Source organism: Vulpes vulpes, chromosome 5 (assembly GCF_048418805.1).
Source record: "Vulpes vulpes isolate BD-2025 chromosome 5, VulVul3, whole genome shotgun sequence".
NCBI classification, from domain to species: Eukaryota; Metazoa; Chordata; class Mammalia; order Carnivora; family Canidae; genus Vulpes; species Vulpes vulpes.
The window spans coordinates 20,711,836-20,732,363 of NC_132784.1; the positions used below are offsets into that span (position 1 = coordinate 20,711,836).

Consider the following 20,528-nt stretch of genomic DNA (forward strand, 5'->3'; position numbering starts at 1 on the left):
ATTGAGTTCTAAAGGGAGGAGCGGGAGATGATAATGAAGCTTGTGAGAGTCAGTTTGAGAAGACAACGCTGGTTGGATAGACACAGGAGTTAAGTAGCCTGTGTCTGTCTGTCTGTCTGTCTGTATGTATGTATGTATGTAGATCTAGGGGCTGAGTTAGGACCTGTGGGCCAAATCCAGCCCAGCACCTTGTTTTTGTGCAGCCCCTGCGCTAAGAATAATTGTTACATCTTTCAATGACTGGAGAAAATCCAAAGATTAACATTTCATGACCTGTGAAAATGAAGTGAAACTCAATTTTCAGTGTCTGTAAATAAAACTGATAACCTTTTTATTATTTTTTATTACAGAGGGAACCAGCCTGCCCATTACAGGAGCGGTAACAACGTGCTAAGCATCACATCCATGTTATCTACGGAATTCTCACTACAACCCTATGAGATTTAATTCATTGTTGCCATTTTACTGATGAGCAAAAAGAAGGTCATGTTTCAGCCAAGGTCACACAGTGTCACACTTACACCCACATCAATCTGCTTTGCCAGATTTCCCACATTCTCCTATGGTAAAAGCGCAGATCTTAAGAGTAGTGGGATCATGATGTACTTAAAAAAGAGGGTTTGGTAGAAACATCGGGGTGCAGGTGTCCCGACGTTTCATTGCATCTGAATCTTTGGGGTAAATCCCCAACAGTGCAATTGCTGGGTCGTTGGGCAGGTCTATTTTTAACTCTTTGAGGAACCTCCACACAGTTTTCCAGAGTGGCTGCACCAGTTCACATTCCCACCAACAGTGTAAGAGGGTTCCCTTTTCTCCGCATCCTCTCCAACATTTGTTGTTTCCTGCCTTGTTAATTTTCCCCATTCTCACTGGTGTGAGGTGGTATCTCATTGTGGTTTTGATTTGTATTTCCCTGATGGCAAGTGATGCAGAGCATTTTCTCATGTGCATGTTGGCCATGTCTATGTCTTCCTCTGTGAGATTTCTCTTCATGTCTTTTGCCCATTTCATGATTGGATTGTTTGTTTCTTTGCTGTTGAGTTTAATAAGTTCTTTATAGATTTTGGAAACTAGCCCTTTATCTGATATGTCATTTGCAAATATCTTCTCCCATTCTGTAGGTTGTCTTTTAGTTTTGTTGACTGTATCCTTTGCTGTGCAAAAGCTTCTTATCTTGATGAAGTCCCAATCAGCAATGGCTACAATAGCCAAACTGTGGAAGGAGCCTCGGTGTCCATCGAAAGATGAACGGATAAAGAAGATGTGGTTTATGTATACAATGGAATATTACTCAGCAATTAGAAACGACAAATACCCACCATTTGCTTCAACGTGGATGGAACTGGAAGGTATTATGCTGAGTGAATCGGAGAAGGACAAACAGTGTATGTTCTCATTCATTTGGGGAATATGAATAATAATGAAAGGGAATATAAAGGAAGGGAAAAGAAATGTTGGGAAATATCAGGAAGGGAGACAGAACATAAAGACTCCTAACTCGGGGAAATGAACTAGGGGTGGTGGAAGGGGAGGAGGGCGGGTGTTGGAGGGGAATGGGTGACGGGCACTGAGGTGGACACTTGACGGGATGAACACTGGGTGTTTTTCTGTATGTTGGTAAATTGAACACCAATAAAAGTTAATTAAAAAAAAAAAAAAGAAAACAAAACCAGAAAATAAATGTTGACGAGGTGGTAGAGAAATTAGAACTTTTGTACAGTGCTGGTGGGAATGTAAAAAGATGCAGCTATTATGGAAAAGCAGTATGATGGTTTCTCAAACAATGAGACTGAACTGCACATGATCCAGCAATTCGGCTTCTAGGTATACACCCCAAGAACTGGAAGCGGAGACTTGAACCAATACTTGTACACCCATATTTATAGCAGCTTTAGTTACAATAGTCCAAAGGTGGAAACAACCCAAGTGCCCATTAATGGATGAATGGATCAACAAAATGCCGTATATCCATACAATGGAATATCGTTCAGCCTTCAAAGGGATGGGACTATAACACATGTCATAACATGGGTGACCCGTGAAGACATTATGGCAAGTGACATTAAGTCACACACAAGAAGACAAATATTGTATGAATATTACAGTATGAATTATGAATGTTACAATATTTGTTAATATTTGTTAAATGAGGTCCCTAGAGTAGTCAAGGTCATAGAGGACAGAAGGAGTAGTTTCCAGGGCCTGGGGGAGGAGGAAGTGGGAGTCAGTGCTTCGTGGGCACAGATTTTCAGTTGAGGACGGTATAAAAATCCTGGAAATAGATGGTGATGGTTATGTAGCTGTGCAAATGTACTTAATGCCATAGAACTGCTCACTTTAAAATTGCTAAACAATCTTAAAAAAAAAAAAAAAGAGGGTTTGGGAGTATGTTGAATGTTTGGAGGGCAGTTTAGGAACTGAATCAGCGGAAGGGAATGGCTTGGGCAGACACACCTCTTAGAGACGTGTATGAATAACTCACTAATTCTTAAACTCTTCCAGGAGTTGGATATGGTTATTAACACCCTATGCAAAAAACAAAAACAACAAAAACAAAACAAACAAACAAAAAAACAAAAAACAAAAACAAACAAAAACACCCTATGCTGGAGGAGTGGTCTTGTTTAACAGCAATTCCCAGGTAAAAGGTCCAGCAGGTGGATATTCTAACATTTTGGGTCTTTGACAGGTGACAATACTAGGCCACCTCAGGCTCATCCAACCCTAAGTATCTAAGATCCCCTGTTCAGAAGCAATTAGGGATGATTGCTACAGATTCGGCTTTTACCCTTTCTCCTGCAATTGTGCCTTAATATGCTAAAGAGACTTCCTGAATCACAGCAAACCAATGAGCATTTGAAGAGATGCAGTGGATGAGTGTAAAGTTCAGGTAGAGAAGGGTGAAGGCCAGGAATTCTCCTGTAGAAAGCCTGGAGGCAGAGGACAGTCTAAAGGTTTCTGCAGGGGTGGGCTTCTGACAGTGGTTTGTAGCCTTTTACTTGGGTGTTTATCCCCGTGATTGTCCCCTTCGGCTCTTAAAGCAGCCACTGTCCCACACGGAATTTACTTCTGGCTGCTGCTGACAAAACAGGAAGTGATTAGAATCCAATCTGTTTTTTTTTTTTTTTTTTTTTCCGGCTTTCTGAACTTCAGGCGTTTAAAAAACAAGTTTTAGCAGTGGATTTACGGCTTTACTTTTCCACCTCTGGTTTTTACAAAACAACACCGTAGGGGTTAAAGTAGCAGCGCAAAGTCCTGTACAAATGACTGACGTAATAATGAGATTTGCACACCAGCCTTGAGTGACTGATAAATTCAAAGCAGGGTTTTTGTTTCTTTTTCTTTCTTTCTTTCTTTCTTTCTTTCTTTCTTTCTTTCTTTCTTTCTTTCTGTGTGTGCAAGGGGAGGGAGGATAGGAATTGGTGGAAGTCAGGAGAAAAAAAAAAAGGGAACTGGGAAGAAAAGGAGGGGAAGTTAAAACTTCCTTCCTTCTCTGTCTTCCATCAGAAAACCAAACATGGCATCTTCCATGAGGAGCTTGTTTTCTGACCACAACAGATACGTTGAATCTTTTCGGAGGTTTCTCAGCAGTTCCACGGAACACCAGTGCATGCAGGAATTCGTGGACAAGAAGCTGCCAGGCATAACAGCAAGGTAACAAAAAAGGACGTTTTTGTCCAAGAGACAAGCCTCCGGCCGCTTGTGCTCAGTGATAGATGGGGGAGCCCAACCCTGCAGGCTGGGCCCAGGCTAAGGAGCTTCAGACAGCAGCCCCCCCCCCCCCCGCCCCCTGCTCGCCCCCCTGCTCGCCCCCCTGCACCCCTTCTCCCGGGTGCTTTAGTGAGCCGCCAGCTTCCCACGTTCAAAGGCGCAGATTTGTGCAGCGTCTCCAGCTGCGCGGAGATAAGCGTTAACCCTTTGAAGGCACACATCCATGTTCATTTGGGAAAAGATCCCAATCTTTGAGCTCAGAGTTTTCAGCCCTCCAGAATGTACGCCTCAAAAAAGCCCCAAACGCGGAGTCTAGTAGCCTTGTCATTAGAATAAAATATAAATAAGTGCCAACTACTGTTTGTTCCTGAGGATGGAGGGGTGGGTGCTTCTCAGTTTTCCTAATATCCATTTAAATTCGTTTCCTTATCCATCCTTATAGTTATCGCTTTCAAAAAAAAAAATAGTCTTTTCCTTTCAACTTAATATTAGCAATGTGGTTCTTTAAAAAAAAAAAAAGCAGCATTTTCCCATTATCAGTGAAACTCACTAGTTCCTATCCTTCTTGCAGACTTTTTTTTTTTTTTTAGTGATTAATGTGTTCAATTTGTGCCAGAGCTGATAAGCATTATGAGAGTAAAAGATTCCACATGCTAAAGATAATCAAATCACCTATCTAGGGGTGGATTGCTGTAACTTACTCTGCTTCAGGAAATAATGATAGAAAACTGGGAAGAAATGACTGACTGTGGATCCAATTTACAACAGCAAAGAAAACTGATGTTTTATCTTTTGCTGGATTTCTCTATTGTAGGCCTAAAATTCTTTCACCAGTACAGTACCTCTGACTGATGGAAGCAGGCATTGTTGGATGTGTATGGAATTCTATTTCCTTTTCTATTTTTCATGGCTTCTTAATTTTTTAAAAATAGAGTGTTACATAATTTATTAATAATTAGTAAGTAATGAAACAATGATGCCAAAAATCAAAGCATACAGCAAATATAGATAACTCCTTATCTAGGAACTAGTAATTTACTTCTTTGGGTCTTTTGCAGTACTAAAGGTCTGTGTTCATGTCTGTAGCTTATCCGGACCCTTGGTTTTCTTCAGTCATCAGTGGTTCAAAGGGGCATCATAGATGCATATAGCATAATGATTGATGACCCCTCCTTCATGGTGTACACAATCTGGTTGGAAATATCAATTGTAGAATTTGTGAAAGACTGAAGAACTTTCAAAGGCATAACCAAATTTGCATTGCCCTGCAAATGCCCTGGGCTCCTAGCCCAACTCAATCCCATCACTGACTCCTACTCTTTAGAAGCAACCAGTTTCAACATTCTGAAATATTTTTGTTGCTTCTTATGAAATTTTCTTTCCTAATTCTAAATAACATGTTATTCTTCTCTTTCTTAATTTACTGTATTAAAATAGCTAAATAAGCATGTACATTTCTTCCCCCTATCATGTCAGCATATTTATGTCAAAATTTTGGGTTCAATAATTTGAATGTTTTTATCATTTTGCCTGTGTACATAATATACATAATTGAATGATGTGTTATATTCTACATTCACATTTCCTTTCAGGTACTTTTTGTTTTTCCTAGAGTTAACTATTGTTTTGATTTTAGTTTCTTTTCTTAGTTTTCCTTATACCTATCACTACTTGTACCCCAAGCAGGAGTATTAATCTCCTCTCAACATAGTCCAACAGATCAAGTCATCTGTCAATTTCTTCCCATGGGTACATCTTTTCTGGAGCTCTCTGTCCATCTTTTCTAGTCTGTGGTGATTTGTTGGTGGTCTGCTACACAATTATTATTATTATTATTATTATTTTGCTATACAATTATTGATAAGAGAATTTATTTCAACTCCTAGAAATTCTATTCCCTCTCTGCAGTATTGGATTCCCTGATTCTGGATCTCATGTTATTGCTTTCTCGGTTTCTTTAGACTTTTCTTCCTCTTCTTTTGTCTTTCCTCTCTTTCTTCTCTTTCTTCTACTTCTACTTCTCCTTTTTATTCTCCTTCCCCTTAAAGAACTCCTCAAGAGGGAGCCTGCGAGGCTCAGCAGTTGAGCATCTGCCTTTGTGTCGGGCTCCCCATGGGGAGCCTGCTTCTCTCCCTGCCTATGTCTCTGCCCTTCTTTCTGTGTCTCTCATGAATAAATAAATAAATAATATTTTTAAAAGAGCTTCCCAAGAAAGAGTGCATGAAAAGTAAACTTTTTTGAGATTTTGTATGTTTAAGAGTGCCTTCAATCTATGGTCCTTTTTATTAGGTAGTAATTTCTATCCTGAATAATATCAGAAATTTAAAGGTATTTTTCCATTGTCTTTTAGCAATTAGAGTTTCTATTGAGAAATCCAGTGTCCTTCAAATTGCTCATGTTTCATTTGTGATCTTTTTTTTTGTTTTTGTTTTTGTGGTTTTGTTTTTGCTTTCCCTATTTAGAAGCTTTAAGAATATTCTATCTAGTATTCTGAAATTTAAGATGAGTTGTGGTAAGGGACTTTTTCACATATTTTTGTGTGTAGTCCCCTGGGCCATTTCAATCAAGATTCAGATCTTTCAGTTCAGGAAAACTTTGGTATTATTTTATCATCCCTTCCTTCTGTTTTTCTCTTTCTGGAATTTCTATTCATTAAACACCAGACCTTTCGAATTAATTCTCTAATTTTCATATATATCTAAGTTCTACAATTTTATCTTATGGCCTTTATATTATTTTTTTACTATTATATTTTTAATTTTTAGGAATTTTTCTATAGCATCTTGTTCATCTTTCACAGATGTGATACCTTTTTTTTATCTATTGTAAAATTTTCCTCTGCTCTCTGCATGTTTCTTCTGAGTGTTCTTTTTCTGTTTCTTTTGGTCTTTCTCAGGTTAGGGAAGCACCCTAGCTACCTGATATGATTTGATTGTCCATCCAATCAATAATGAAACACAAAAAAGGTGTTCAGATCCTCTTTGTGTATATAAGTGAAGGGTGCTGAGTGTGTGGGTCACTGTAGCAATTGGATATGGGTTTAGCTGTTTGTTAGGAGATTCTCAGATGTCAAAATTATAAGTTTATTCACCAAGATGGTTTGTTTCCCTGGGGGAAACAATCCCCATCTGGAAGTGAAGGGTGGGATGGAGAGAGTTCCAGTATATAGCTATACATAATAAAGTTTGTTGTTATATGTAACACATTTAGATCGTTGACTAGAAAATAGTAAATTTTCAATAATTCTTAATCATAATATATGAATGGGATCATAACAGTGTCTAATTCATAGAAGAATTGTGAAGATTCAAAGAGTCAAATCACTTAGCTGTGGCTGACATAATAATAATTGCTAACATATGTTGAGTGCTTGTCATATGCAGACACATTTCTAAGAGATATACATGAATTAAATAATTTGATCCCCATAACTCCTCCTTAAACTAGATACTATTTTTACAATTCTATCTAGTCGGTGATATTATTATCCTATTTCATAGGTAATAAAGATACAGAGAAATTAAATAACTTGCTTAAGGTAATATATTGGTAGGCTGGGATTTCAATCTTGGTGCTGCGCTCCATAGCTTCACTATACTATCTACAAATATAAAAGCAGTTTTAAGAATTAACCAAGAGCATAGACAGGGATGGGTGTATGATTATGAGTGGGAAGAAAATTAGAACTACGGAAGGCAACTCATTTATATGTTTCCTTGACTCTATCCTTTCCAGTTTCTGTAAGAACTTTGCTTCTATCTCTGTCTTTGTTCTGCTACTCTGTACAGGCTTTTTCATTTCAAAAGAAAAAAAAAAAGCTAAAATTCAAATAAACAAACATCACTCTTTCAGTTCCTGTTTCTGCTTTCCCTTCTCTTTCATTTATTCCAACAATCTCTAGATCTTCTTCCTCTTTATTCAGTTTTAATCCCCCTGCCATCTGACTTCTGCCCTCAGCTATCCTTTAAAACTATTATCAAAGATATTCATATTCAAATTCAATGAAGATGATTCCTCCTTTATTTTTTGGTAGTGCACTCTGCTACTAATGGCTTTCTCTTTCTCTAATTCTGTCTCTCTGAGCTCTGCTGTTTTCCTCTTTGTCCCCTTTGCGTGTTCCTCATAATCCAGTGACTTTTAAAACGTGGCATTGCATCATCTTCCCACTGCTCATCTAACTCTTTGCAATATGCTTGGGTGATAGAATCTAGTCTCCTAGTTTTGATCATAACTTTATGATACTAATTCTCCAGAATACATCATTGGCCCTGATCTATCTCCCACTCGACTTAAATCTTGCATATCCAAATGTCTGTAGAATTCAGATTTATTAAAAAAAAAAAAAGACAAAACAAAACACACCCTGACAAAACACACACCTGCCATCAAACTATATTATCCAGCTTCCTTTTTCTCTCCATACTTTATGCAGTCATCAAAGTTGGAAGTTAGTCACTCATTGTGCACTCCTTTTTCTAATACTCTCCCCCCTTTTATTAACATCAATCAGAAGCAAGTCCTACTGTTACCTCCCAGTCATCAATCCCATTCCATTTCTAGTGCTAGAACCATAATACTGGGCTCTATTTTTTAAAATTTTTTTGATAAATTTGATATACAATATAGTTTCAGGTATAAAACATAGTGATTCCACAATCATATACACTACAAAATGCTCACCACAATAAGTGTAGTTATTGTTTATCACCATACAATATTACAGCATTATTCACTATATTCCTTATCTTGTATATATATCCCCATAGCTTATTTATTTTATAACTGGATGTTTGTACCCTTTAAACTCCTATGCTTATTTCACCCATCGCCTCACCCTCCTCCCTCTGGCAGCCACCAGTTTTCTGTATTTATGAGTCTGTCTCTGTTTTTGTTGTTGTTGTTGATGATAGTTTTGTTTTTTACATCTGACATATTTGTGAAATCATATGGCATTTATCTTACTCTGACTTATTTCACTTAAAATAATGTTCTCTAACTCCATCCATGTTGTCACAAGTGGCAAGATCTCATTTTTTTGTGAGAGTAATATTCCATTGTGTATGTATATCACATCTTTCTCCATTCATCCATTCACACTTAGGTTGCTTCTATATCTTGGCTATCATAAATAATGGTTCAATAAACATAGGGGAGCATGTATCTTTTTTGGAGGGGCATGTATCTTCTTGTTTAAGCATATATCTTATGTTTTTATTCTCTTTGGGTAAATATTCAAAAGTGGAATTGCTGGATTGTGTGGTATTTCCATTCTTAATTTTTTAGGAACCTGTTTTCCATACTGTTTCCACTGTTTTCCATATGGGCTGCACCAATTTACATTCTCACCAAAAGGGCACCAGAGACCCCCTTTCTCTGCACCATCACCAACACTTGCTATTTTTTATCTTCTTAATACTACCCATCATGACTGGTGTGAAGTAATATCTCATTGTGGTTTTCATTTGCATTGCCTTTTTAGTGATGTTGACTATCTTTTCATGTGTCTGTTGGTCATCTGTATGTTCTCTTGGGGAAAATGTCTATTCAGGTCCTCTGCCCATTTTTAATTGGATTTTATTTTCTTTTTTACTGTGTGTGTGTGTGTGTTGAGTTGTAGGAGTTCTTTATATATCTTAGATGTTAACCCTTTATTGGATATATCATTTGCACATATCTATTCCCATTTATTAGGTTGTCTTTTGTTTTGTTGTGGTTTCCTTTGCCATGAAAAAGCCTTTTTAGTTTCATGTAGTCTCAGCTGTTTATTTTTGTCTTTGTTTCCCTTGCTTGAGGAGACAGATCCAAAAAGATCTTGCTAAGGCTCATGTCCAAGAGTTTATTATCTATGTTTCCTTTTAGGATTTTTATGGTTTCCTGTCTCACATTCAGGTCTTATTTATGGTTTGAGAATATGGGCCAGTTTCATTCTTTTGCATGTAGTTTCCAGTTTTGCCAGCACCATTTATTGAAGAGACTGTCTTTTTCTCATTTTGTATTCTATTTTTGCTTGTTTTAAGATTTGTTTTCGAGAGAAAGAGAGAGAGAGAATGAGTAAGTAGAGAGAGGGGCAGAGGGAGAGAATATTTCAAGCAGGCTCTTTGCTGACAGTGGAACCCAACATGGGGCTCAATATCACAACCCATGAGATTATGACCAAAGCTGAAACCAAGAGTCAAATGCTTAACTGTAAGCCACCCGGCACCCCCTCATTAAATATTCTTGACTCCTTTGTCATAGATTAATTGACAGTATAAGCTTGGGTTTATTTTGGGGCTTACTATTCTGTTCATTGATCTATGTGTCTGTTTTTGTGCCAGTACCTTACGTTTTTGATTACTCCCACTTTGTAATATAGTTTGAAATCTGGGATTGAGATAACTCTAGCTTTGTTCTTTTTGTCTCAAGATTGCTTGGGCTATTTGAAGTCTTCTGTGGTTCCATAAAAGATTTTAGGATAATTTGTTCTAGTTCTGTGACAAACACTATTGGTATTTTGATATAAATTACATTAAATCTATTGATTGCTTTGGGTTGTATGGAAATTTTAACAGTATTAATTCTTCCAATTCATAAGCATGGTATAGATTTTCATTTATTTTTGTTCCTTTAATTTCATCAGTTTTATAGTTTTCAGAGGATAGGCCTTTCACCGCCTTATTTTTATTTATTCCAAGGTATTTTATTTTTCTTAATGCAGTTGTAAATGAGATTGCTTTCTTGATTTCTCTGTTAGATTTTTATTAGTGTATAGAAATGGAACAGATTTTTGTATATTAATTTTGGATCCGGCAACTTTACTGAATAGATTTTATACATCTAACAGTTTTTTAGTGAGTCTTTAGGGTTTTATACATATAGAATCATGTCTTCTATGAATAGTGACAGTTTCCTTACCAATTTGGACGCCTTTTTTTTTTTTTTCTTTTTCTTACCTGATTGCTTTGGCTAGGATTTCAGTACTATGTTGAACAAAAGTGGTAAGAGTGGACATCCTTGTCTTGTTCCTGACCTTAAAGGAAAAGCTTTTCACAGGAGTATGATACAAGCTGTGAGTTTGGCTTTTCCTATTTGGCCTTTGTTATGTTAAAGTATATTCCCTCTAAGCCCATTCTGTAGACGTTCAATTTTGTCAAATGCTTTTTTACATCTAATGACATGATCATATGATTTTTGTCCTTCATTTTGTTAATGTGGTATATCACATTGATTGATTAGCAGATATTGAATCATCCTTGTATCCCAGAATAAATCCTACCTGATTATGGTGGATGATCCTTTTAATGTGTTGTTGAATTTGGTTTCTAATATTTCATTGAGAATTTATGCATCTATGTTGGATATTGGTCTGTAATATTTTTAAACGATTTTGTTTATTTATTCACGAGAGACAGAGACATAGACAGAGGAAGAGCAGGCTCCTCGGAGGGAGCCCGATGTGGGACTTGACCCCAGGACCAGGATCACGCCCTGAGCCAAAGGCAGATGCTCAACTGCTGAGCCACCCAGGTGTCCCTGTAATTTTTTTTTTTTTTGTATCTTTATCTGGTTTTGATATCAGAGTGGTGCTGGCACCATAGAATGAATTTGGAAGTGTTACTTCCTCTTCCATTTTTTGGAATAGTTTGGGAAGAATAGGTATTAACTCTTTTTTAAATGTTTGGTAGAGTTCTCCTGTGAATCCATCTGGTCCTGGAATTTTGTTTATTGGAAGTTTTTTGATTATTGATTCAATTTTATCAATAGTAATCTGCCTATTCAGATTTTTCTATTTATTCCTGATTCAGTTGTAGGAGAATGTATTTTTCTAGGAATTTATCCATTTCTTCTATTTCTCAGTATATAATTTGTTGGTATATAATTTTTCATAGTAGTTTCTTATAAGCCTTTGTATTTCTATGGTGTCAGTTTTAACTTCTCTTTCATTTCCAATTTTGAGTCCTCTCTCTGCTTTTCTTAATGAATATGACTAAAGGCTTATGAATTGTTTCTTTTCAAAGAACCAGCTCTTCATTTCACTGATCTTTCCTATTGTTTTTTAAGTCTTTATTTCATCTAGTTATTTTCTCTCTGATCTGACTTCCTTCTCTTAACTTTGAATTTCATTTATTCTTTTTTTCCAGTCTTTTAGGTGTATAATTAGATTATTTGAGATTTTTGTTGTTTCATAGGTAGACCTATATATCACTATAAATTTCCCTCTTAAAATTGCATTTATTGCAACCGAAACATTTTTACTCGTGGTTTCCATTTTTGTTTCCTGTTTTTTATTTTTGTTGTTGTTGTTGTTTCCTCTTTGATTTTTTAGTTGACCCATTGGATTTTTAGTAGCATGCTGTTTAGCCTCCATGTTTTTTTCCCCCATTTTTTTCTTGTAATTGATATCTAGTTTCATATTGTTGCGATCAAAAAAGATGTTTGGTATAATTTCAGTTCTCTTAAGTTTATTGATACAAATTTTACAGCCTAACATGATCCTTCTTAGAGAATGTCCATGTGCACTGGAAAAAAATGTGCATTCTACTGATTTTGAATAGAATGTTCTGTGTATATCTGTTAAGTCCATCTGATCTAACGTGTTTTTCAAAGCCACTATTTGCTTATTAATTTTCTGCCAGGATGGTCTATCTGTTGGTGTAAATGGGATGTAAAGTTCCCTACTATTATTGTATTACTGTTAACTTCTTTATGTCTGAAAACAGACATATTTGCTTTATATATTTAGGTGCCTATATATTGGGTGAATATTTACAATTATTATTATTTTTTAATATTTACAATTATTTTTTTAAAAGATTTATTTTTATTTATTTATGATAGTCACAGAGAGAGAGAGGCAGAGACACAGGCAGAGGAAGAAGTAGGCTCCATGCACTGGGAGCCGGACGTGGGATTCAATCCCGGGTCTCCAGGATCGTGCCCTGGGCCAAAGGCAGGCGCCAAACTGCTGCGCCACCCAGGGATCCCAATATTTACAATTATTAATAATTGTTTTTGTAGTTCTTCTCTCTTTTCTTTTCCTCTAGCTTTATTGTGATGTGATTTAATTACTTTCTTCAGTGTAATGCTTGGATTCCTTTCTCTTTATTTTTTGTGTATCTATTATAGGTTTTTGGTTTGTGGTTACTATGAGGTTCCTATATAGTATCCTATGTATATAGCAGTCTATATTAAGTTTATAGTTGCTCAAGTTCAAACACATTGTAAAATAAAAACATTTTTACCTCCCCCTCTATGTTTTATGTATATGATGTCACTTTTTTTCCCTTTCCTAATTTTCCTACTTTTACTTATGACTTTGTCTTTTCCATGTACATAAGTCCCTTTAACTTTTCTTGTGAGTCTAGTTTAGTGGTGATGAACTCCTTTAATTTCTGTTTTTCTGGGAAACTCTTTATCTCTCCTTTCTATTCTAAATGTTAATATTGTAGGTAGAATACTCTTGATTGTAGGTTTTTTTTTTTTCCTTCAGCACTTTGAATATATAATTTCACTACTTTCTGGCCTAGAAAGTTTCTGGTGACAAATCAGTTTTATAGCCTTTGGATTTCCTCTTACATAACTGTTTTCTTTTCTCTTGCTGCTTTTAGGATTTTCATATTATCTTTAATTTTTGGCATTTTAATTATTATGCATCTTGGTATAGATCGCCTCTGATTCATCTTGTTTGGGGCTCTCTGTGACTCCTGGAACTGTTTCCTCCTACAGGTTGGTGAAATTTTCAGCAATTATTTCTTCAAGTAACTTTTCTGTCCCTTCTTTTCCTTCTGGCACTCCTGTAATACAAATGTTAGTACACTTGATATATATTAGTCCCTTAACTTATCCTCATTTTTTGAAAATTCTTTTTGCTTTTCAGCTTGGGTGCTTTTCACTATCCTGACTTCAGATTGCTGATCTTTTCTTCTGCATCCTCTAACGTGCTGTTGATTTCCTCTACTATATTTTTCATTTTAGTTATTGTATTCATCAGCTCTGATATTTTTTATTTTACATTTTATGTCTCTTCATTGAAGTTCTCATGGAGTTCATCCACTCTTCTTCCAAATCTGGTGAGCATCTTTATAAACATTACTCTCATTTTTTTCATCAGGTACCTTGCTTATCTGTTTTATTTAGTTCTTTTTCTGATGTTCTGTCTTGTTCTTTTGTTTGGACCATATTCCTGTGTCTTTTAATTTTATCTGACTCTGTTTATTTCTTTGCATTAGTTGGTCTTATAGTCTTGAAAGTAGTGGTCTTATGTAGAAGGCATCCTGTGGAGCCCAGTAATGCAATGTCTCCATTTACCAGGACCAAGTGCTCCAGGAGTGTCCCCTGTATGGGCCATATGTGCCCTCCTGGTGTGACCAGGCTGCAACTGCTATGGACACTATGGGTGGAGATGGCCCACAGCCTGGCTAGCTGAAAGAACAAGCTATAGCCTCTGTGAGCTTGCTGGTCAGTGGTGTGAGCTCCTAACACAGCTGGCAGAAAGGCCCAGCCAGAATTACTGCAGGTATACTGATGGCTAGGGCTGCCCTTCAGTATCCTCAGTGTAGAAATCACTTTAAAGGGGCACTGGTTCCAGATAGCACTGTATTCTGGGTGTGACGGTATAGGAGCTGCTTTGGAGCACTGCCTGATGGGGTATGTCTGCAGGGGCATGCTGAGAAGAGCAAGTGGTAGATGGAGAGTGTCGACATTGGCTCCTACCAGCATCCAGCTAGCTGGACTGAAAAAGGGCAAGGAAAATGATGTCTTCCAGGATTTCCATTCCTGTAGAAAGTTTCTTAGATCCCTGCCCCTCCAGTGCAAAAAGTCAATAAATTTCCTCCCTATATGTCCAGGTACTTTTCAAACTTTTGTTTCTGTACTGGGTCTCTGACGGAGTGATATTGTGTGCTGGCCTTTTAAGAGCAGAGTCTCAGTTTCCTGTGGCTTGGCTCTCCCAGAGTTTGTTCCTGCTGATTTTCAAAGCCAGATGTTATGAAGTCTTGTCTTCCTGGTACAGGTTCCTATGACAGAGGGTGCCTCAGATGGGGCTTCATCCCCTCACCTCTTAGGCAGGATCTTCATGCCTCTAATATCCTTCCAGCCTATAGTTGCCATGCTGGGGCTTTGGTTCCTGCTACATCTCTATCTTTCCTACTCTTCTTGATATGGCTCTGTCTTTAGCTGTGGAAAATATGTTCTGCTAGTCTTCAGGTTGTTTTCAGGTGAGTTGCATTATATGTCATTGTGGTCTCAGTGTGTCTGTGGGAGATGAGCTCAGGGTTCTTCTACTCTGCCACCTTTCCCTTCTCTTAATACTGGGGTGTATTATCTCGCATTTTAACTTGAGAGCAAAGTAGTGTTTTATTCATTTTTATATCCCCAATGCTAAATATAGATGAATAATAAATGTTTAATAAACATTTATTCATTGAAAGGAAGTTAGCAAGAAAGAAGGAAGGCAGATATATAGCATGAATCACCTTAACCTTTCTCCCATCTTTAATGAATGGCTTATTAGATCACTAGACTCAAAGGCCCACTTTTTGTGTTCTTGTTTTCTAATCATGAAACAAATGGCATTTCCTATCTCTGAACTGTTTATAATGCTGTTTCTAAAAGTCTCCCAGTTCAAAACCATTAATGAGTGGAACTATTTTCTAAAGATTTCTAAACACAGCAGTGTAACCACTAACATGAGTGTGACCTTTCATGTTGGCCTGGTTTTTGTTCACTAAAATTTTAGTTTGTTCTCTTTAACTAGACTTGATAATCAGATTTTACAAAGCACATAGCACAATTTTCTTAAACTACATAATTTTTTTTCAGGATTGGTGATAGAAAATCAGAAATTAAGATTCTAAGCATTGGCGGAGGTGCAGGTATGAATAATACATTTTTAAAATTTGTATTTCATTTGAAACATCATGCTGTTTGATGGCAATATTGTTCATTCTTTAAGAAAACTATTTTTCTTTGCTCTTGGAAGAGATTAGCTTATTAAAACTAGTAAGAGTAGTAACATTTCAACTAAGATTAAGGGCCCCCATACTTTTATAACATTTAGGACTTAAGCCTTTATTTGTATCTGAAATATGGATAAGAAGTGGCTTTTTAAAACTTTTTCATAAATGGAAAAATATATGGTAATTTTGAGGGTAACTTTTATCCAAAATGATTCAAGTTTTCACAGTAAAGGAAAATTTCATATGACATTCCTTAAGCATGTGCCACTGAAGTGTGGTCTATGGACTGCTTGCTGGTTTGCAAACTGTCATTGTCCAGGAGGAGGGAAGAAGCATGTACCAGAATGTAAATCAGTGTACAGCTCCTTCATTGAGAAACTATCGCTATGGGGGAAAAATATGTTTAATGACATAGTTAATTTATATCCTTGTGGCTCCACTCTTTGAGTTACGCTGACCCAAACCATTCCCTTCCTCTGATTCAGTTTCCAAACTGCCCTCCAAACATTCAACACACTCCCAAGCCCACTCTAATAAGCACTTCATTGATCTCACTACTCTTAGAGCTGTGTTTTTACCCTAGAAGAAAATGGGAAATCTGAAAAGGCAGATTGATGTGGGCGTAGTTTCTGACTCTACCATTAGAGTGTGAAAATTTGTGACCGTGGCTAGAACATAAACTTCTGTTTGCTCATCAGTAAAATGGAAACAATGAATTATATCTCATAGAGTTGTAGTGAGAACTACATAGATAACATTTATATCATGCTTAGCACATTGTTACTGCTCCTGTAAGGTAAAGGCTGGTCCCTTCTTCAAAAATAAAACAAAAAATTTAATCTGCAGATTTCACCTGGTATCAAACTCCTGAGTACTGTTTGTTTTATTTTTAAATTGCTAGTCATCTGAAGATCTGAGTTAGAATATTAATATGTAAAATATAGTCAATATATTACTTATATATTTGTATCTTTCTTTCATTATTTTCTTTTGACTGAGTGATGGCTTAGTTATAAGGCCAAGTGGTAATGCCTTGGGTTTCTCAAGTATAAGAATCTAATGACATATGAACAAGTTAAATTGTGACCCATGTGAACACAAAGCTAAGAGCTCTCTAATGGAATAGAATCACTTGTTTTTAATGTAATCATTTGTTCTTTTTTTTTTTTCATACAATATACTGTGACATGATGTAATGAGGGCTAACTCTTTAAAATAACTTTTACTTATTATCATCTTCCACCAAGAAAACAGAAACCAGAAAGGACAAATAATGAAGGATACTGTCATGAATAATATAGAGATTGTTTAAGCTAAAATATCCTATCATTGCTTACTGATATTCCAAGTCCTAAGAATTATAAAAGTAAATTCATTCAACCAAGACTGTCCTTTCCAGTGAGTTTTACATATGAGTTTCAGGCACCCAACAGGCTACGAGACCATCATTTGATAGTGTCATTTGTGCTTGGACAAGAAGAGAAGCCCTACAAGGAAAAGTAATTAAAAACAATCTCTATCATGGCCAAGTTAATTGACCTTTTAATATAAAGTTAATTGAATTTCTAATGTAAATTTATCCAGATGCTTATAAGCTATCTAGAGAAAGGAACATTTGGCCTGCACAGTGATTCCTTACATAAAGGTGCACATAGTAACTAATATAGAGAACTTATCAAAACAAAGGAAGCAACACTTGGAATTTTTCTGACTGAGCCCCAACATTGTATTAATGACAGGCTCTGCCTTGGAGAGAATATGGGTGCCCTTTAAGGTTACTCTGCATGAGAAATTAACCAAAAATATAAGAAGAACTCCAAGGGAAATTCAAGCTATAGATACTTAGCATTCTCTGCTCAAATAAGTAAGCTACATGAAATCAAAATTGATTTATTTGAAATTCATAGGTCTACATATTCCTGGCATGAAAGAGCAGTGCTTTATAATAGGACCCCATTTAGCCAGTTTGGGTGCTCACATACAAACTGGGACTTGCTTATCTGATAACCTGTTATTGCCTAACAGCAAGCACTGTAAAGAAGAACAATATATTACTATACAATGAGGAACTCCCTATCTTTGCCTTATGGTCTCCCAACATGTTCTATAATCTATAGCATGCCTGAGAGTTATTGCATTATCCTGTGACTTCAGTATCCTTTCCAGTCAGTCACTGAACTCTAATCTATGGCAAATTAGGTCATTGGCCCTATCTAGTACTTGCACTTAGCTCCCATAATATATTTTACAAAGTTCTACTTCCTTCTTAGCTTATGGACCTCTCTGGTTTCACCTTGTAAATGCTCTCCTCCTGGTTGTCCACACCTGCAGATCATTATCTGCACATCTTTGGTGCAAATATTTTCTCCATTCATAATGGTGCTGCCTACCACTTCTCCCCATTACAACAAAAACAACAACAAAAAATCAAAAGCAAACAAACTAAAAACTTCTCTAAATGAAATTGCTGCTTTTATCCCTTAGTGTTCATGTTCTTTGTCAGCCTATTTGAATTTCTTCTCAGAAACATGAGCAGGGGGTTACCAATGCACCCTTTATGTTTTCTGCTTCTTTTCTGTTGAGGTTGGTGTTTGTGTGGAGAGAGATTCCACCATTTAAAAAACAATTATTAGGGCTCTGAGCAGTTCAAAAAGAAAGGAAACTCATGGCAAACTTTTTAATGCGATCTTTAATCTAACACATCAATAAAATACAATTGATAAACAGCACTGCTATCCATATATTATATGTTTAATGTTAGGAAAATGTATGAAATAAATATGTGAACCCAAAAATGAAGGAGAGGACATCAAATGAAAAACATCATGTAGCTTTTATACAGCTCAAACTGGTAAGTGTAAAGTTGTGTCGTGTTGCATGAGTATGTGCTTTAATGAAACACGAAACAACTGGAATTGTTTTATTCAAGGTCTTGAAGTACTTATACCATATTCATTTTAGCGTTGCTTTCAGATAATGAGAACAATTACATTGTCTTCTAAGTCTCATAGAATATGCTTTTTGGTTCATCCTCAGTACTGACTGATACTTCCTAAAATTAAACCACCCAATGGGGTTTCATTATTACTTGATGTTTAATGAATATTGTCTTTATGCTACATAGTACATAAATAAAAAGAAATCTGTGGGATCCCTGGGTGGCTCAGCAGTTTGGCGCCTGCCTTTAGCCCATGGCACGATCCTGGAGTCCTGGGATCGAGTCCCGCATCGGGCTCCCGGCATGGAGCCTGCTTCTCCCTCCTCCTGTGTCTCTACCTCTCTCTCTCTCTATCATAAATAAATAAATAAATCTTTAAAAAATAAATCCATACTCTTTTTGGTAAAGGAGAATGGTAGTAATTTACAGTGCATGCATTTATGCCCAGAAAAATGTTCCAGGAGGCAGTAATGGGTAATGTGCTCTCCTTGCTCTCTGCTTAAAGGAATCTGCTATACTGTTCAGTTCATGTGTTCAAATGCCAGAAAGTTTTATAAGGATTAGACAAGATAACTCAATCTCATTTTATCCAGCTTTCTATGTCTATTTTTATTAACCTTTTGTGTACTGACTCAATTGCCATAACATATATAATAGTATATAGGTTTACAGATAATTTTTTAAAATGTATTGATTTATTTCAGGGAGAAGGGATAGAAGGAGAGGGAGAGAAAATCCTCAGGTAGACTCTCTGCTAAGCACAGAACCTGATGCAGGGCTCAATTCCAGGACCCTGAGATCATGAGTTGAGGTGAAATCAAGAGTCAGACACATAATCAGTTGAGCCACCCAGGAACCCCCATAGATAATTCCTAATCAACTGAAGCAACTCACATATGAAATACAGGTAATATGAAACCTCTCATGACATCTTTTTGGGAATAATTTTGCTCACATATAGTGAGAACAATTAGGTGATTTTCTTGCTCTGCAACATATAGACATCAGTGTTCCTACTAAGATTAGAAAACAGAAAAGAGTTTAGAAACTATCAACATCTCATTTTACAGAAAAGAAGCCTGAGAACCACCAAGGCAGAACAAAAGCCAGGTCTCTTGACTTTAGTCCAGTTCAACAGATTGTATGAAGCAAATATAAAAGTTAATAAGTGACTTGGAAAAGGAGATATTAAATACTAAGTAATAACTGGCTATTTGAAAATCTAATCTTTTAGATTATTCATTCTGTCTCTGTTCATAATGACATGCTAAGGTGACACAGAAGTTTAATTTTCTAAACTAATTGGGTAGAAGTGAAGCAAATATAATTAGGGCAGGAACTGAAAGAGCCAGTGTGTCAAATTTAAAAGCCAGGAGGTGGTAGGAAGCAAAGGTTAATGTTTTTCAGTGGTCCAGAGTAAGCTAACAGCTTATATCAGCAAATTGGGAATGACTAGGAAAATTCAGAGAATTAGGGGACATATATATGTTCCCCTCATTAGGGGACATGTATATATACATATCAACATGAAATATCTGATGATAGAAATAAGCACATTCAATATTTTTTCTGGACCAAAAAAGGAAATATATATAAGTGCTTATTCCTAACATCATATATTTCATGTTGATCTAACTACAGAATATTTACCCTTAAAGAACCAATGGTTGTAAGAGAGAAAGATTTTTTGAGTCAATATTACAACTCACTGATCAAACTTGTCCAGAAATGAAAGCACACATCTTGAGAGATAAGGCTCTAGGAATCAGCATAGACTAGAAAAATGCTTTTCAGATATGCTATGGAAAGGACTTAGACATTTTTTTTTTGGATGTTGGGGCCAATAAAGGTGTTTTACTCCAGAAAATCTATGGCTTCATGATTAACCTTCTAGAAAGAGGTAGCCATTTCTCCAGAGTGGTATGACTAACACCATGTTTGCC

The 20,528-nt window shown here is 36.4% G+C and overlaps 1 protein-coding gene across 1 annotated transcript in view; it reads left to right on the forward strand.

Moving 5' to 3' along the window:
* Positions 1–3,146: 3,146 nt before the first annotated feature.
* Positions 3,147–20,528, forward strand: part of HNMT (histamine N-methyltransferase) — a 51,194-nt gene continuing 33,812 nt past the window's right edge. Inside the window, exons 1-2 of the mRNA XM_025985559.2 lie at positions 3,147–3,654; positions 15,511–15,563. Of these exons, the coding sequence (XP_025841344.1) occupies positions 3,518–3,654; positions 15,511–15,563 (190 nt within the window). The 5' untranslated portion in view covers positions 3,147–3,517. The remainder of the gene's footprint in view (positions 3,655–15,510; positions 15,564–20,528) is intronic.